This window comes from Trachurus trachurus, assembly GCF_905171665.1.
Source record: "Trachurus trachurus genome assembly, chromosome: 1".
Lineage (NCBI taxonomy): Eukaryota > Metazoa > Chordata > Actinopteri > Carangiformes > Carangidae > Trachurus > Trachurus trachurus.
The window spans coordinates 29,516,918-29,536,455 of NC_139891.1; the positions used below are offsets into that span (position 1 = coordinate 29,516,918).

Consider the following 19,538-nt stretch of genomic DNA (forward strand, 5'->3'; position numbering starts at 1 on the left):
ATGACGGTGAGAATGACGCACGGCTGCGGCCTGGCAGAGCCACAGTGAAGTGAAACTCTGTAGCTGCCACTGCGAGTGCCCTCTCTCACCCTGTCACACTTCCTTTGATACACTGTCAATGTACAAAAGATATGAACTAATAAAGCTGCTGTAACTGAACTAAACTTAAAAAAAAAGATAAGTTTTGTCGTTTTATATCTACATGTATTTACTGCACTGTGACTGGAGGCATGTAGTGGTCGTACTATGTGTAGAATAGCTCATCTCTGTCATTCATCTACAGTCAGTTTGCTCTCTAGGGGTTTTATCATTATTATACTGCTAAGAGTCCTTAGTGTGAGTTGCTTTCTTTGTGATTGCTGTCTTCGACTCCGTTGCTCTCGGACAGTACCTCGTGCTCCAGCGTGTTAAAGTGAGCTGTGGAGTTGCCCTCGTGTTTGCTGCCCCTCCGCCGGAACAGGCAGCACAGGATCTCCTTGAAGGTCCTCCTCATGTCTTTGTCCCTGAAGGAGTAGATGATGGGGTTGACGAAGGAGTTGCACTCGGCCAGCACCAGGCAGTACTTCTCGTACTTCAGCACGTGGCAGGCTTCGCAGCCGAGGCCGTCGAGCAGCAGCACGACGAGGCCGGGCGTCCAGCAGACCACGAAGCAGCCTGCAGGAGAGGAGAGGAGGAGAGAGGAGGGGAGGAGACAGGAGAGGAGAGGGGAGGAGAGGAGAGGAGAGGAGAGGAGAGGAGAGGAGAGGAGAGGAGAGGAGAGGAGAGGAGAGGAGAGGAGAGGAGAGGAGAGGAGAGGAGGAGGGGAGAGGAGAGGAGGAGAGAGGAGAGAGGAGGAGGGGAGAGGAGGGGAGAGGAGAGGAGAGGAAGAAGGAGGCAAGGAGATGGAGAGGAGAGGAGACAAGGGGAAAGGAGGAGAGGAGAGAAGACGAGGGGAAAGGAGACAAGGGGGGAGGAAGAGAGGAGAGGAGGAAGGAGGCAAAGAGAGGAGAGGAGATAGAGAGGAAGAAAGAGGAGAGGAGAGGGGAGGAGAGGAGAGGAGAAGATAGAGAGGAAGAAGGAGGCAAGGAGAGAGGAAGAAGGAGGAGATGAGTGGAGAGGAAGAAGGAGGAGAGGAGAGGAGGTAGAAAGGAAGAGGAGGAGAGGAAGAAGGAGGAGAGGAAAGAAGACAAGACAAGGGGAAAAGGAGGAGACGAAGGGAGAGGAGAGGAGAGGAGAGGAGAGGAGAGGAGAGGAGAGGAGAGGAGAGGAGAGAGGGAGGTGAAGGGTGCAGGAGGTCATTAGAGGAGTTGCAATAACACTTCAAAACTTCAAATCAACACGAACAATCAGAGATAAAGAAGGAGTTCTTCTTCTTCTTCTTCTTCAGAGGAGGAGAGAGACTGAACAGACGGAGCTGTAAAGAATGTGAAGAAGTACGAGTAGGGGGCAGCGAAGGGGAGCGAGGGAATGTACTGTAAATTCCTCTGTAGACAATACACACACACACACGGACACACACACACACACACGGACACACACACGGACACACACACACACACACACACACACACACACACACACAGATGCATAACATGTCAGCATGTGGACTGGGTTTAGTCTGTATGATCACGTTTCATTATCATAACACTCGATGGATGAGGCAGCTGAGGAATTCATTATGTACACATGAAACACACACACGCTGCTAATAAATAAATGCACACATACGCAAAAAGTTAAAAAAAAAGAAAAGAAAAAAAAAACGACACACAAGCCTCTACACGATCGCACAATGTTGCAGCGCATTCATTCACCCGCCCGCCCATGACCGCAGTCACAGTTTGTTAATAAGCCTCACAACCGTCACAGCTCTGAACGTCTCAAGGTCAAAAAGCTGCAGTCGGTCCTCACAAGCACAGAAACCCACGAACACACAGACACACACACACTCGTTCTGCGGTCGGTGTTGGTGTCGTACGGGCAGCAGGAGGAGGAGGAGGAGGAGGAGGAGGAGGAGGAGGAGAGGAGCTGTTTTTTGTCACAGTAACTGAACTATGCGGCTCCCTGTCAGGGCATGCAGCTCAGGGTTTCCTCACCCTCCTCACATGCCAGAGGTGCTGGATCGCGGCTGCTGAGTGACGGGAGAAAGACGCCTAATATTTCTTCCAAAAAAAAAAAAGAATTAAAAAAAAAAAAGAAAACCTGGAGGAATTTAATTGAAAGTTCATAACGCAAGGGCAGGAGCAGCAGCAGCAGCAGAGCAAAAGGAGGCTGGGTAAAAAAAAAAAAAAAAAAAACATAACATGAGGGCAGAGCAGGGAGGAGAGCAGCAGGGTCAGTTCAGCTTTAAAAACAAGGAGGGAAAGGAGTGGATGTGTGTTGAGGGGAGTTTGGTTTAGTTAACAAGTACAGACAAGCTGAGAGAGAGAGAGAGAGAGAAGAGAGAGGTGGAGCAGCGCTGGATGTTTGTCTTTTCATTCTGCAGAGATTCAAAAGCTCACAGAATGACGACTGAACGGCCCCGAAACAAAGAGTTACAATCGTCATAATCAGTTCCAGTTCGATTCTGATCTCTGTGTTTCATCTTTGCTTTTCTTGCAGGTTTGACTTAGAGGTCGGTATTTCCATGCAAAACTGAGACAACTGTCAGTTACTGAAGATGTTTTTCTTTTAATTCAGTCACCGACATATACTCTATATTCCTCAGTTCGAGATAAATACATAAGTTTTAATTAAAAACTTAAAAGGTATGGTTCAACATTTTGGCAAATTGGCCCATTGCCATAATCCCTATAGTCTTAGCAGTAGGTTTGTTACCTTTAATTGTCGGTGCAAGCTGTTTTTAGTACAGCTGAGCAGAGACGCAAGCTGCTCGGAGCTACGCTAGGTGCCCACCCACACCTCTCATCTAACCTTAAGTTTGTTTCTGTTTTCTGAGTGCTTGAATAAAAATATAAAGTAAAAACAACTCAGAAACGAGGATCAGAGCCTCCTGTCTTCTGATTGGCTGACACCGACCTGTTGTTACTCGATCTCCAGAGAGGAAACGAAAGAGGGGATGTAAAACTACACTGAGATGGTTTTGGGCTCTTAAAAACCACAGATATATCTTCTTCTGCATCAACACTTTAAATAAAAACACAGGAAAAAGAATAAAATCTAGAGTTTTTATGAACTCACTCAGCAGCTGTTTGCTAAAATAACAAATCCATGTAAAACAATCTGCTAACCCTAACCCTCCATAAGGGACAGAATCAGTAGAAGTGATATTACAGAGTCTGTCCCACCACTGATGGACACTGCTGCAGAAAAAGCTGGAAAATATTAAGTTACTTTTATTTTCATACCATTATTAAAGGGATAGTTCAACATTTTGGCAAATTGGCTCATTACCATAATCCCTACAGTCATAGCAGTAGATTCGTTACCTTTAATTATCAGTGCAAGCTATTTTTAGAACGGCGGAGCAGAGCCGAGAGCTGCTCAGAGCTACGCTACGGAGGCTAATGGGATTTCTTGGTTTCCCTCACCAAACTCATCAAATACACAATCCAACATCTCCAAAATGCTCCGGTGGACAAGTTGTGACCTGCACATTCACCACGCTATGAGATAATAACAGAACGTTACCAGACAGAGTTGTTTTAGAGGTAAATACAGAGACTGCTTGACGAAAAACTGCCCTCGACGGGAACGCACATCAGCGGTTTTGCATGAATTTACCTCTAAAACAACTCTATCTGGTAATGTTCCGTTTTTATCTCATAGCGTGGTGAATGTGCAGGTCACAACTTGTCCACCAGAGTGTTTTGTAGTTGTTGGATTGTGTATTTGATGAGTTTGATGAGGGAAACCAGGAAATCCCATGAGCCTCCGTAGCGTAGCTCTGAGCAGCTTGCGGTTCTGCTCCGCCGTTCTAAAAATAGTTTGCACCGACAATTAAAGGTAACGAACCTACTGCTAAAACTATAGGGATTATGGCAATGGGCCCAATTTACCAAAATGTTGAACTATCCCATAAAACAAACTGAACAAAGAGCTGTTAGTCCACATTAAGGAGGCGCTCATGCTGATGACGCCACTTCAGAGGAGCAGCACTGATGACTCAACACCCAACGGTTAGACGAATTAAGAGTCTTCATGTTGACCACTCCTTGTGTGTGTGTGTGTGTGTGTGCGTGTGTCCTCACCCAGGATCATGGAGACGGTCTTCATCAGGTTCAGCACCGTCTCTTTGTATCTCATCTGCGACGTGTGCTGCGACATCTGCTTGCTCTTGTGCCGGACGTAGATGAATATCCGGGTGTAGACGGCCAGCATGACGGAGAAGGTGAGCAGGTTGAGCAGCGCCCAGAACACCAGGTAGCTGCGGCTGTACATGGGCGCCATGGTGGAGCAGTTGGGCAGGTCGCACAGGCAGTGCCAGCCCATGGTGGGGACCAGGCCCATGATGATGGCCACCAGCCAGATGAAGACGATGATGACGAAGACCCGCCGCGTGCTCATCTTGCTGTGCAGCTGCATGTTGAAGATGGTCTGGTGGCGCTCCACCGCCACGGCCAGGAGGTTGAGGACGGACGCCGTCAGACTGGTGTCGATCAGGCCCTGACGCACAAACCACTGGTGCTTGGACAGCTTGATGGTCCAGGGACCGGTGTGAAACATCATGTGGAGGTAGGAGACACCTGGGAGGAGGAGGAGGAGGAGGAGAGACGGGGTTTTATTACAGAGTCGGTCTTTAAAGGGGACATATTACGAAAATATCATGTTTTGGAGGCTCTTCATCATGTATTTGGGTGTTTGTCTTGCCTTTCGGCCCCCAAAATGTGAGAATTGACAAAAAAAAATCTGTAATTTGCAGCCTCCCTAGGTCGAAATCCATGTGGTTTTACCAGCTGTTCCTGGGGCGAACAGTGGCTCATTTGCATTTAAAGGGACAGGCACTGAAACCAGCCGTTCTGAACAGGGCTGTTTTGATTGGATGAAAAGAGCTGTGATGTTTGATCCTTGGGGTATTTTGACCGAAGCATGTCACAGACATGTCTTTAAGACACCTGGGAACTATTTTAATTTGTGGAAAAGAGGCAGAATACGTCTCCTTTAAACTCTGAAACCTGCACTAACTCAAGCTGAAGAAGGAGGTAAACAGTTTTCATGCAGATGGACAGACTATCCAACTGCACTTAACCCTCCACTCATGGTTTGTATTAGTTCCACTATTAGGAAACATCAGGTTTTTGAAGGTCCTGTATCAGTGTGAGCCCACAGCTGCGGCTGCACTAACACTGATTCCTTGTGACAACTGGCTTTGAAAGTATTCAGGAAAATCTCAGTGACGGCGGGGGCGGCAGGCGGCAGGGCCGGAGCATTTAACCCCTCTGAATCAAAAGGTGTAATTCCTGAATCATGAGAGAAGCAGGTCTCTGCCCTTTGAGGTCAACGCATGCCGGCGGCGCACAACGACGAGTCAAAACACCCGTCAGCGCTGTTTTATAAACCCACATATCAGCAGCATCTCCGCTGACATCACGGCAGATTTTTACCTGCGTCGTCGTGACAAAGAGAAGCAGCTGTGCATGACTGCAGGTTTCAACTCATGCAGCAGCTGACGTCAAAGACAACAAAGTAACCTGACTTCTCTGGAACAACGGCTTGAAATTATTATTTGGAAATCATTAAAACAGCATTTTAATATGATGAAACGCTGCAGGCCAAAAGTTTGGAAGCAAGAACAAATATGGACCAAAAAGAAGATGATAGTTTCATTGGTATACTTTGCAACAAAATAGTCATAATTATAAAGAGTTACTTATCATTTTACTATAATTATCAGGTATTTGACTTTGCTTTCTTCTAACTAACCTCCTCTGGCTTTAACAACTGCACGGTTTATACGAGGCATTCTGAGTAAAGTGAGGAAAATGGTGCATATCAATGGAAGCAAAGTCTGATCATGCAGTAAAAATACATCCCCAAAATCCAAACATTTGGCCTGTAGTGAAGCTCAGAGCAGAGATACGTGAGTGTTGTCACTAACCCTGAGAGCTCCGAGGTCTCATAAGGAGACAGCCTGATTATTTCACAGGTTGTAAAGTTTTATAACAAACAGTATAAAGGTCCAGAGTGCAGACAGGAGGTCAGTGACACATTTTTTAATTGTTAGAAGCTGCAACTACATTATCAAGCTTTAGTCCTAAAAGCAAGGCCTTTTGCTGCACGGCACGCCATCCCCACTCTCTCTCTGACTTTCTGCATCTCTAACTCTCTGATTTAAGGTAAAAAAAAAAGACCAGAAACATCCTAAAAGCTCTGCAGGTAGACCTCAGACCCAGTGCTGTGCTTTCTGACTGAGCTGCAGCAACATGAAAACCAGATGTGATGCAGTTTATACGGAAGTAGTGAGTTAGAATAATAATGGATGGACGGACGGATACCTGAGAAGAGGTCGGCCAAGGCCAGGTTACCCAACAGGTAGTAGATGGGAAAGTGAAATCGTCGGTTTTTCAAGATGGCCCCGATGACCAGGAGGTTGGAGAAGATGACGATGAAGCAGACCCCCATGCCCAGCGTGACGATCACGTAGTCGCGGTTGCGCCAGTGAGCGCTTATGTTTTTGCCGCTCTCCTCGTAGAAAAACTTGACAGAGCGGTTGTAGTAGCATCCCACTGTGTCGTCCGTCAGCGTATCCATGACGAGACGAGTGTGGTGGACGCCGGGGGCGATCAGAGAAGAGACGAGGAGGAGGAGGAGGAGGAGGAGGAGGAAGCTGCAGTCAGGAAACAGAGAGGAAGGACGAGGGCGTCATTCAGACTCGCCCTGTCTGCTGGGCTGGAGATCGGCATGCCATCAGCTGGACAGGTGAAGGGGAAGGGGGGCCGACACCACGGGAAACTGGAGTCTTCAGCCTGAGAGAGAGAAAGAGAGAGAGATTTTCTATTAGTTTTATTGAACCAAAGCATCAGACATGACCTCAATACAAAATCAATGATGAATCAAACTCATTAAATCACAATCACAGAACTACACGAATGCAGATTATTATTTTAAGCAGGTAAACTGAACAAACTGTAGATTTAGTCTGAACTGAGCTTCAACAACTCATGATATTTGACCAACCAGATGCCAGAATCCTTAAAGGGATAGCTCAACATTTTGGCAAATTGGCCCATTGCCATAATCCCTATAATTTTAGCAGTAGGTTCGTTACCTTTAATTGTTGGTGCAAGCTATTTTTAGAACGGCGGAGCAGAGCTGTGAGCTGCTCAGAGCTACGCTACGGAGGCTAATGGGATTTCTTGGTTTCCCTCATCAAACTCATCAAATACACAATCCAACAACTCCACAACGCTCTGGTGGACAAGTTGTGACCTGCACATTCACCACGCTATGAGATAATAACAGAACGATACCAGACAGAGTTGTTTTAGAGGCAAATTCATGTTTTTCGGCAAGCAGTCTCTGTATTTACCTCTAAAACAACTCCATCTCATAGCGTTTTGTTATTATCTCATAGCGTGGTGAATACAATAAGTTCAAATCTATCATACATCTATAATCAATAAGTGAACATCATTGAAACTAAGGATGAGCACTTTTTAAAGCAGATATCAGCTTCACGGCCGTTTCGGCTAATGCTGCGTTCAAGGCAGGCTTTTGAAACCGTAAGTTACAGCTTCAAGTCACAACTACGACTTGGTAGCGTTCCAGGTAACCCGTAGCTCGTGTTTTTACCATCCTGTTGTCTGTGAAAGTTCCCTATAACGGCCACTCGTAACTTCCGACCCGTGAACTCGTACCAGATCGAACTGGTATGACTTCACAGGAAGGAAAAACACAAAGTACGAGTTTCTTTGAACGCACCATGAGTTAGCAGCCCCCGCCCTTGTCAGGCATCAATTGGTCCTCGTGCTACGTCACCACATTCACGCGCATCCCTTGGCTGCACACACAGCCCTTCATGCCGTTCTCTCTCCTCATTGGATAACACTTATCTTCTTAATTTTCTCCTCGGGTTACAGCAGAGCAGAGTGACGGAGAGACTCGTGTTTAGGCTGAAATACTTCATGTAAGTGATTGCTGACGGAAAATAGGACTATTTAGGACTTATATTAACAAAAACATTCCACTGATATCTGCTTTAAGAGCTTCAATATTGAAATTATCTCATTACGTAATGAAAACTACTTGATTACTCACAAATTATAGGCCTATACATACATACATAAATACATAAAAGATGAAAGAGATTAAATGAACACATCTGGAGATTTAAGTTTGTGTTTCCAGTCGGAGACAAACCTCTTCGACCCAGAGAACATTCAAGCAGAAGTAAGTGGAATATTTGTGTTAATATAAGTCTTAAATAGTTAAATCTTCCGACAGCAATCACTTCTATAGAGTGTTTGGTGTGAAACACGGGTCTGTCAGTCACTCTGCTCTGCTGTAAGCCGAGGAGAAAACTTTCCTTGTATCCTACAACCTTTATCCAATGTGGAGAGAGAACGGCATAAAGGGGCGGTCCTCTCTGTGTGTGCAGCCAAGGGATGTGCGTGAATGTGGTGACGTAGGGACGAGGGCGGGGACTGCTAACTCCATCGGCTGACAGGAAGTTAGCCAAAACGACCGGATCGCTTACTTCTGCTTTAATTGTCTAATAATAGTTCACAGTCATGTAAATAAACTGCCACCAATGGAAAGTGAGGTGCGTTGAGCTGGAACTGGAATTCAAAGTATTTAAATTAGATGTCACCTTCACACAAAGACGTCAAACATACAAGTACAACAAGGAAGAAACACCGACGGGCACTTCACTGTTGTTGTGGTTAATGTCACAGCGGGGGGGGGGAATAAATGAAAAGTTAAAAATAAATGTTTTTCCTGGAGCCCATCCCATAATAATAACCTGTAAGAATGTGATTTGCCTGAAACCACAAGTGAAACTACCTGAGCGTGTCAGCGACCAAGTTAATGAACATCAGCTGATGTGGCCTGCAGCTGTCTGTCATGGCAACCGCTTAATATTCATCGAAACTCGTTAATCAGAACAAACAAAACCCCCCTTCGCAAAACACTAGAGATGGGATTTATGGCTCTTTGAGGGGAGCCGGATCTTGGTGAGCCGTTCCTTTCAAAGAGCCGTTCAAAAAACTGGCTCATTTGACTGATTTTTTAAATATTTATTAAGTTTTAAGAAGCCAGCCTGGTGGTAACTCATTTTATCTTGGAAATAATGGGGTGAGATTTGGAACAAAATAATACAAAATTGGATATCCCACTAATATCTGAGTTTGCACGCCACTTACGTAGACAATGGAGCAGCTTCAATTGACTGTTATGAACACACAGAGATGTTAAATAAGAAAAGAACGGTTCCCAGCTGTGACTCGGTTCCCATCGTTCATGTTAACGAGCCGTTCAATAGAATCGGTTCGTTCGTGAACGTCACAACACTACAAAATACCCTCATCTGCATGGGAGACACGGCGCCGTGCTGCGATGGACTTGACCCCGACACCGACCCGAAGGTCCGGCGGCTCGCACATCTGGAGTTGCAGAAATGACATCATCGCTGACATCATGGGCCCCAGGAAACTGTGCAGAACATTTTTCCAAGTCCCAGTTTTCTCATCACAACAATAAATGACACAACATCAAGTTAGGATACAAAACGTTGATCACAGCTGATAGAAATTATCATCACTAATCAATAAAACTATTATTTTAATTTAACGGTTGTATATTAAAAAACCACAGTGTGACGGCGGAGGAAGAAATAAAACACAACACTGAGCTGAATCTGAATCTGAATCCACATAAACTAGAAAATCTTGATGAGCAGCCACGTCTGTGATCATCGTGTTACCGCCGAGCTTAACGACAAACACCGACAGGACCCGACAAGTCACAACAGGGACGAGGAGGAGCGAGCCAGGGGTTTATGGCGGCGTTATTAAAACCAACCAGAGCTCAGCACGTCACCTCAACACACACACAGACACACACACAGAAATGTGAAGGACGACGACAACAACGGGTTTCAATCCTCTGTTTACGGTAAACTTGTGCACAGTGTTTTGAGTCAACAACGGCCGCTCACACATTCTGCATTTCCCTGTGAGACAACGACGAGCACACACACTAACACACACTAACGCACACACACAACCATCCACTCCCTGCTAAACTCTCTCAACAATGGAAACAGCAGAGCGGCTCCCTACAGCAGAGACACACCTCACAATTACACAATCCAGCTATGTAACTCAATCTCAATCCAAACACGCACAACACACACACACACACACACACACACAGGGAGGGAACCTCAGTGACCCACTGTCTTACCGAGGGTGTGTGTGTGAAGAGAAACTCCAAATCAAAAACAGAAAAGATTTGCAGAGAGAGGGAGAAACTTTAGAGGCTGGAGGACGAAGTGATGGATGAGAAACATTCGCAGGAAAAGACTTTGATTAAAGCAACAACGACGGAACAAAGGGAAAGAAACTCATATTATTTTATTAGAGGCGACACATTGATCGAGTGAGTCATGTCCCAGAAACACTTTTACTCACTGATCTGCATTAGCTTTCCACAAATCAAGTGGAGGCACTGAGGGGGGGAAGTGAAAGAGAAAAAAGCCACAAAAGTCAAAACGAGAGGAAATCTTATGTGAAAGGAAATATGATAATGATGAAGTAGGTGTTTGTGGATTTAAATGTGTGGGCACAGGGTTTTCCACCTGTTGATGTTACAGATTAACTGAGAAAGAGTGAGAGTGAGAGATGACAAGAGTCTGTGACGAGGTTTTCTGAGTAAAACTCAGCCATGACGTCTTCTCACAGGGTCACAGTGACTTCTCTGACCTTCCTGTGTGTGTGTGTGTGTGTGTGTGTGTGTGTGTGTTCGTGCACCATTATCTTTGCTGATCTGCAGTAGAATCGGTCTTTGTCTTTACACTTCCAATGCTGCAGTTATTACAGATCACACCGTAGCATCTGTCTTTGCATCGATATGACACTTTGAATTTCCTGCAGGTGGAGGATTTCCTGCTCCTCACACAGCGAACAACAGACTCCAGAGAGAACAAGCTTACGTCCTTAAAGGGATAGTTCAACATTTTGGCAAATTGGCCTATTGCCATAATCCCTATAGTCTTAGGAGTAGGTTTGTTACCTTTATTTGTTGGTGCAAGCTATTTTTAGAACAGCGGAGCAGAGCCGTGAGCTGCTCAGAGCTACGCTACGGAGGCTAATGGGGTTTCTTGGTTTCCCTCATCAAACTCATCAAATACACAATCCAACAACTCCAAAACGCTCTGGTGGACAAGTTGTGACCTGCACATTCACCACGCTATGAGATAATAACAGAACGTTACGAGACAGAGTTGTTGTTTTTTTTTAGTTTTTTTTTTAGGGATTATGGCAATGGGTCAATTTGCCAAAATGTTGAACTATCCCTTTAACACGGAGCAGTTTCCCGCCTTTGCAAATGTTCAGTGATTCTGGTGCCGATTTGCATGTGTGAGTCTCTGCAGACACGTCATCATCCTGCTGAGCTCAGTGTGCTGTGACTGAAACCACCACAGGACACGAAGCCCCGGGCTCAACAGTCTAGTAAACACACACACACACACACACACACACACACACACACACACACACACACACACACACACACACACACACACACACACACACACACACACACACACACACACACACACACCTGCACCTGCATTAAGTCCGACTGATCGGAGCCTCTGCAACAGGGTGGCTGTCAGGCTGTATTATGGGTAATGTAGGCAGCAAGTTTCAACAAGGAAGAGGAGGAATGCAAAGAAGAAAATGAAAACTAAACTGTCTTTCCTCCTGTCTTGCTTCTTCACCTGCATCCATAATAACCTACTGGGTCTGTGATGATGTGTCGCATCGCGTTGAACCCGTCAGTGTCACTTTAATCACCTCGGCGGCTGCAGCTGCACTTTATTATGTCTGTGTGAGGTCTGTGGTCTGAGCTCGCTTTGATTTAATCTCAGTTTGACCGACGTCTGCTCAGATTTGTTATTGTGTAAACTTAAAACTACATCGCTCCTGACTTATACAGAAGCAGCGTTACACGACCTATTTGATTCGTCTTGTTGGAACAATATTGATCATTGAGGAACTTTGGCTTCTTTAACTGGATAGTTATCAGCATTGTTTGCATCTAAAAACATGAAAAACAAACTAAAGAAATGTCTTTTTAAGATATGCAAAGAAAAAACCAGGAGGAGGTTTGTTTGGTCTTCAATACTGATAAAAAAAAGCCGCCATGCGTAACAGATAACACAGCTATAACACAACCTAATCAACTGTTACAGTGAATTTTGCAAACAAGGAAATCAAGTCCAGTGAATCTGATCTGGTTAATCTCTGAGTCAAAGATCACAAACAACCTTCTACCTGCCAGAGTTTAAAGATCAAGACTCAGATACAGAAACATGTCGGCCACTATTAAAACACAATGGATATCAGGTTGGTGACTCACTTAATGTCTGATCCGAACATATCTAATACACAACTGGATACGTTGGAAATGTTAAACGAGGCTGACCTGAGCTCTGAGGTCACTAGAGCTTCTTCTCTCACAGGTTGTTGAACATTTTAAGTGTTTCAGTGTGTGTTCATGGACATGTAGATCAGTGGGAGTTAACCAACATGTGACCACAACTTAGAGGTGATAATAAAATGTTGATTGGTCCTAGTGAAGGTTCAACCTCTTTTCTCCTTCTTTTAAATTAGAGAGGATCAATGAATAAACCATCCAGGGTCATTTAACCAAAATAACAGTTTGGTTCAATCACTTCATCACTTTCTGGTGCAGAGTTAGAAAACAAGGTGCAAACGTTTATCTGTCCATGAATGAACTATAAAGCTATTAGCTTAGCTTAGCATCAAAACTGGAAAAACAACTCACAACATTATGTGTCTGCACAATTTAATCTGCACAAAAACGTAGGTGTTAACAGGATTTACACTCCAGGAAGTGACGGATTCATACTTATAACAACACAGAAATCACATTAAAAGAGACAGTTATAAGTCTCTTTGCTTGATTCACGTCACCGTTGACCTCTTTTCTCTCTTTTAACACTCAGTTTTATGTCAACATCACAAATTAACCCAATGTCTAATTGTTTTATGTGCATTAAGGCTTTTAATCTTTATCACAATAGGGGGAAAAGGCCTGTTAAGCTTCATAATTTACAGTTTCAGAGTCAGTCAGAGCTGGATGTGCTGCCGGCTCATCAGTAGATTAGATTTATTTGTTGTTTGGGTTTACTTTGAGGTCTTTTATGTAGATGGTAAAACAGTTTGGCAGCTTTGTAAAGATTAAAGTCTGAACTCTACAACAACAACAACACCAGTCAGGACTCACCTGCTGCTTCATAAGCAACAGAGACACTGAAGCAGCAGCAGCAGCAGCAGCAGCAGCAGATGTGCAACCACAGCCTCCACCACATCCATCTCCTACATAACACAACATCATAATAACGCCACCGTGAGGAGCTTGAAACGAAGCCGTCACGCAGAGAAGACGATCGGAAGCAGCGATTAACGACGGAGCGATGTGACCCGGTTGTTTGACACCACCGAGAGGAAAACATATAGATTCAAACCAGAGAGAAGAGATCCTGCTTCTAAACATCTGAGCAACATCTGGCTCCGCTCACAACTCCAGTGGCTCGGGGTTTTTGCATGACTGTGCGTTTCAGTGCATCATGCGCACATGTTTGTGTGTTCCTGTGTGTCCCTGTATGTGTTCCTGTGTGTGTGTGTGTGTGTGTGTGAATGGACCGGGCTGAATCAGTAAACACCAGTTTGAATGCAAACCGGTCATTACCAGAGCAGCCACACCCGACTCTCTTCTCTTCTCTTTTTCTTTCTTTCTTTCCCTCTGAAGGACGAGCTGCAGCACTTCAACACACACACACACACTGAGTCTACAAAACACACACTGCAGCTCAAGCGGCGGCGGTGGGAAACAGTCGATAGTGTTTGTGATTTCTCATTCCAGGTAAAAAGAGTAAATTCTGCTCACCCCCACCCCCACCCCCACCTCCACCCCACCCCTCCCTCTCTGGGTAGATTGGTTTCAATTAACCGCGTTTCCTTCCAGCTGTGAAATCTGGACAAAAAAAACCCCCCAACTGGAGCCGACGACTGTGTGTCATCTGCATAATGACCCCCCCACACACACACCACCACCCGCATTCAACATGTAATCACTGAGACGCACGCACTAGACACTTCTCTCTGATTGGATTAAAAAGAAAAACCAATGTCTTGAACGATCAACTGGAGCTTTTTGTTTTCTCTCTCTCTCTCTCTCTCTCTCTCTCTCTCTCTCTCTCTCTCTCTCTCTCTCTCTCTCTCTCTCTCTCTCTCTCTCTCTCTCTCTCTCTCTCTCTGCTGCACCGAGACAAAAACCCACAAAATACACATTTCCTGCAGAGGCTGTTTTTCTTTTTTGTTGTTTTGTTTTTTTAGCCAAAGAGAATCTGATGAATACACAATATGAAGTTTGTTGCTATGCATCAGAAATACTGTAATTAGAGACAGTTTTAAATGAATTACCTCATACCAGAGCCAGTGGAGACATTGTCACGGACGAAAAGAAGAAAAAAAAAGAAGCTAAATATAATCTGAAGGAGGAAGAAACTGCTGCCTAGTCGTGTGTTTAAACCTAAAGCGTCTTATTATTAAAACAATGTGGGAAACTCCGTCGCTAAGGAAACTAATCTCTACACTGACCTGTGTTATTGTATCTGTCATTTATTCACCTGATGGTTTCAGGGGGTTTAAGTCAACATTTCCCTGCAGACTTATCGCTGCACATTTGCATCTTTCTGACTTAATTACTCATCTACCCACTTCATGACGACCTGCATCTGGCTGACAGTAACTCAGCTGAGTCCTCAGTTTGTGTAGAGTTGGTTTTCTGATTAAAAAAAATAAGAAAAAAGTCAAACATCCTCCAGTCCAGCGCTCTGATTTACTGCTCATCATATCTTCAGGCATATCCGTTTGGACTAAACACGCGTTTTCCCCTCAGGGCGACAGGAACTCATTGAGAGTTTGATTCGAGCCTAAACATGCATCATTTATTAAATCGTGTGGTTCGGTTCAAGCGTGTCGGTAAAATACCAACAAAAAACTAAAGGAATAAGGAAAATGAGCATGTTTTTTGTAAGCGCTGGTGTAAACACAAACAAACCAGAGTCATCGATATTAAAAACAGGTGTTATTAGTGGTTCAAAATGAAGATATCAATGGTTTAATCTATACTCAGCCTCAGTGGTGACTTTAAATCAGACTTCAGAGATGGACCAAAAGGAGAAAAGATGCATTAATTCATTTAATGCCACAGAATCACTGATTATAGCTCCTGAAATCTATAAGAACATGCAGCTTTTCTCTCCTTAACACAGAAAAATGACACTACAGACTCAAGTTGTGCAGTTTACTCTATAAACTATGTCTGAAGCTGATATTTGATCATCTACACGAGTTGCAACAGGATGAGAAACATTTGATACTTTATAATTTAGTGCAGTTTGACACTCAGTCGGTGCCACAGGGGCTGAGTCAACACTGCGTGACAGTGTCAACAGAGCTTAAACAAACCGAACTAATCTTCACAATGACGGAATTTATTGCAGGGCTGCGTTCAAGTACAGGTAGGTAACAAATACCTACACTGGTGTGGACTACACAGGCTTGTTTTGTCCTATACATTTGCATATATCTGGATGGATGCTCCCTGTAGGATTAATTTACGCAAAAACAGGGCACATAAAACTGACTTGTTGAATCTAGTGGAGGATGAAGGATGGGTGAAGACAGGAGGAGGTCAACAGCGACTACATGGGATCATTTCTGAGAAGAGCTGGAGATGTTGGGGCTGTAATAATAATCAGGTCCAGATCCCTGACACAGACACAGATGCCTCTGCAGCAGCCTGACGGTGCTGCGACCTCCCCGCTGGAGAAGAAACAATAGACTCCAGCAGCTCAAAACTGAATAAAGAAAAAAAAACAAAAAAAAACCAACAGCTCCAGCTCCGGCTCTGGATTCAAACTTAAATTCCTTCCACAAAAACACAAACGGAGAGAAAAAAGCATGAACATGTCATGAACTCACCTTTCCTTGTGAACTGTGTGTGAACTCGTTTATCCAGAATATCCAGCTCGCGTCGTCGTCGACTTCTCCCAACAATGTGCTGCTGCTCTGCTCTCCTCGTACCTGCGCTCTCTCACTCCCAACGCAACAAAGGAAGTGGGGACCAATTAAAAAGAAAAAAATCTAATGTTTTCTTTCTGTGGGTCTATTCCTGCTTCTTTTTCTCTCTTCTCCTTCTTCTCTCCGTCCGGTGAACTGTGTGAGTGTCTCTGCAGGGAGACTACTCCTTCTTCACCTGTGTGGGGCTCCCTCCCTCGCCTTTCTTCCGGTAGTTTGAGCGGTTGTTACCTGTGCGCAGTGATTTGCACCGTGTGTGAGGTGTGTGTGTGAGGTGTGAAGGCAGGGTGCGGCTCTATGCTGTGCTCCTCCGCCGCCTCTCAGTCAGTCAGTCAGTTTCAGTCACAAAGGAGGAGCGGCTCTCTCTCGGTCGGACTCGGAGCTGCTCGGTGCTGCCTCTGCCTCTGCTGCTGCTGCCAACCTGCGAGTCCGTACCCCACCTCCTCCTCCTCCTCCTCCTCTGACAGAAAAAAGGAGGAGGCGGGGCGACCAATCACGGCGGAGCTGAGGAGTGATTGACAGGATGTTGTAGCCTAGTCCCCGACAGGTTTGCGTGGTTTTGATTGTAGTAGTGAGGGACGGTGGTGAATCAAGGTTAGGCGGAGGTCATGTCTTCCTGTGTGTGGGAGGTCAGAGGAGTGTTGTGACAGAAAATAGACTAAAATGACCTTAGATTGACTTTCCACTGAAAGAAGTTTAGGTGAATGACTCACATCAGCAACAAACTGGAGCTATAGACAGTATATACATTATTGCACAGTGGCAAATCATGCTGAATTAATATTGAATTGAAGATGTAATGAAACTCATATAAAGGCTGTTGAATGGACTCATCAAACCACTCTCTGAAAAGACAAAATAGAAGTGATCAAACACGTTTCTATTTGTCCATGTTGTCAAGTGAAAGTGACCTAGTTTTTGACAGGAAGTCAATGAAAGTGACCACAAATTTCCACACTTTCCCAAGAGATCATGAAGAAGAAATTGCAAAGACACTAAAAACAAGAAAAAAGAAAGAAGAAACCCATACAAAGGTGCAGAAAACAACCCACAAGAAGATGCAAAAATGACCACAAAGAGACAGACATCGACCCTAAAGAGAGAGAAATAGAAAAAAACAACGACAAAAAGACAAAAAACAACCACAAAGAGACATGAAACAACCACAAAGTGGCACAAATCAAGCACAGACACTCAAGTTCCCACAAAGAAATGCAAAACAACAAAAAAGAGATGTGAAATTACAAAGTTGTCTCTTTGAGTCGGTCTCTCTTTCCCTCTTTGTGTCAGGAGCCTTTCATTTTGTTTGTATCTGGGGGCCTGTTGTCACTGATCTGGGAACTGTTCCAGAAACCGTATTAATAATTATATACTATAGGATTACATACAATAAGTTGGACAGAACCACGACACCCTGATACAGATGTTGTTACCTCAGATCCTGTAGAAACACTCACACCTGGTTGTTGGTTCTGCTGCACAAATTTACAGCAAATAAAAACATGTTTCACCCCAAAACGTCACCTCTTCGTGCCGACATCATGATCACAACCAGATCGGTTCAGTACAACAATGACAGTGACAACCACAGAAGCAACAATGGGCTGTCAGGCTCATCTTTTATTCACGAGCTGAGGACACGAGGTCGACGACTGAGAGAGAGACAGAGGGAGAAGGAGGGAGAGACTGAAACAAGGACACGTCAGACACAAAACCAGGATGCTTCTCTTTGTTTTCCCTCCGTTGTTCAGGAGAGGACGGCGTTGGATGAACCTGTAGTTTGGGATGAGACGTTGCAAGAAAGGACTGTCTTATAAAGAAAAGAGTGAAGAAGGGAGGAGGAGGAGGAGGAGAAGGGGAAGGAGGGGGATAAGGGAGGATAAGGAGGAAATAACATGAGAAGATGTGAAGGAGCCAGTGTGAGGAAAAAGTGCACACGCTTTCCTGTTTACATGAAGCGGCGAGCGTGCAGACTTTAGCGTGTGAGAGATGTGACAGCCATGTTTGTTCAACATGTACAATCTGCTTTCCTTATTAGGTCGCAGTGTCTCTGTGTGTGTGTGTGTGTGTGTGTGTGTGTGTGTGTGTGTGTGTGTGTGTGTGTGTGTGTGTGTGGGCTCCATGTGAGTCCTTCCAGCGCTCATACTTTCCAGTTTTGTCTTATCGGAGAGTCGCTCCATTCTCTTATTTCCTCTACTGACTCGTCACAGACAGCTGGGGCCTGGAGGCGTTGCCACGGCGACGGGGATGCTGATTGCCCCTCCATGCCTTCCACACCTGTTTTTTTGGGGTTTTTTTTTTTAACATTGTACATGACCAAATACATCTCTCTCTCTCACACACACACACACACATGTCACAGCTTTAACAGTGACCAGACGGGGGGTGAGCAGCAGGCCAGGGCGGCGGACTATTACATTTAAGGTCTGAAATGTGATATTATTGCAGCAATAATGATATTTTATCCAGTTTCCTCTGTGCAACATGTGCTTCAGGGTTCGTCTTACACCTCGAGCAATAGGATCCGTTTCAGAGTAGATTAGGAACATATGCAACACACACACACACACACACAAAGAAAATAACCCTGCAGGGTTTTTTATAGGCAGCAGCTGAGGTTTGACTTTATGTCTTTGAGACCGATGATATTAAGACCCAGTCAGTCACACCTGCTTTTTTAAACTGTGCAATGAACCAGTATCAGAGACACGATCAGTGGATTTGCATGTGGATGTTTTCGGGTAAAAGCTGCGTCACGTCACCACCAGTTCATCACGGCTGAGCAAACGTGTCATAAATTAAACACAAGACTGGTTTCGTCAAAGAGAAATTAAAGCTGAGAGTCAGTGAAGGGAAATAATGAAGCTGTTTACTTATTAAAACCTGTTTTAACCTTACCCAGAGTAAATACTCCACATTTATTCTATATGTGAGCATTGATATACACAGTTTAAGCTGCTTTAGGTCATGGACATGTGGAAGGTTGATCGTGTTATATGATTGAATCTTTTAATTTCATTTGTAATTTAATGCTTCCCCTTTAAAGGTCCCCTGTTGTATAAGGCGAGATTTCTACATGTCTACACTTTTTTTTGTTGGAAACCCTGATTAGTCACCTTTACAACTATGTACAACTTGTAAGGATCATGCATTTGTGGAATGAGCAACACTCGGCTAAACGTGTGGGGAACTCCCCCCCAAAAAAATGTGCCAAAATCCCCTGCTAAAATACAACATCAATTGATATTATTAAAGGAGAGAAATGATTGACTGAAATAATGT

General features: G+C 44.6%; 1 protein-coding gene across 1 annotated transcript; it reads right to left on the minus strand.

The window, feature by feature from the left end:
* Positions 1–331: 331 nt before the first annotated feature.
* lpar2b (lysophosphatidic acid receptor 2b) lies at positions 332–16,640 on the minus strand (the record flags this gene model as incomplete). The annotated part of the gene is made up of 4 exons (XM_083973135.1): positions 16,161–16,640; positions 6,414–6,884; positions 4,170–4,664; positions 332–654 (listed from the first exon to the last, which is right to left on the minus strand). The coding sequence occupies exons 2-4, from the start codon at positions 6,667–6,669 to the stop codon at positions 332–334; spliced, it is 1,074 nt and encodes a 357-aa protein (XP_083829261.1). The 5' UTR covers positions 6,670–6,884; positions 16,161–16,640.
* Between the last annotated feature and the right edge of the window lie 2,898 nt (positions 16,641–19,538).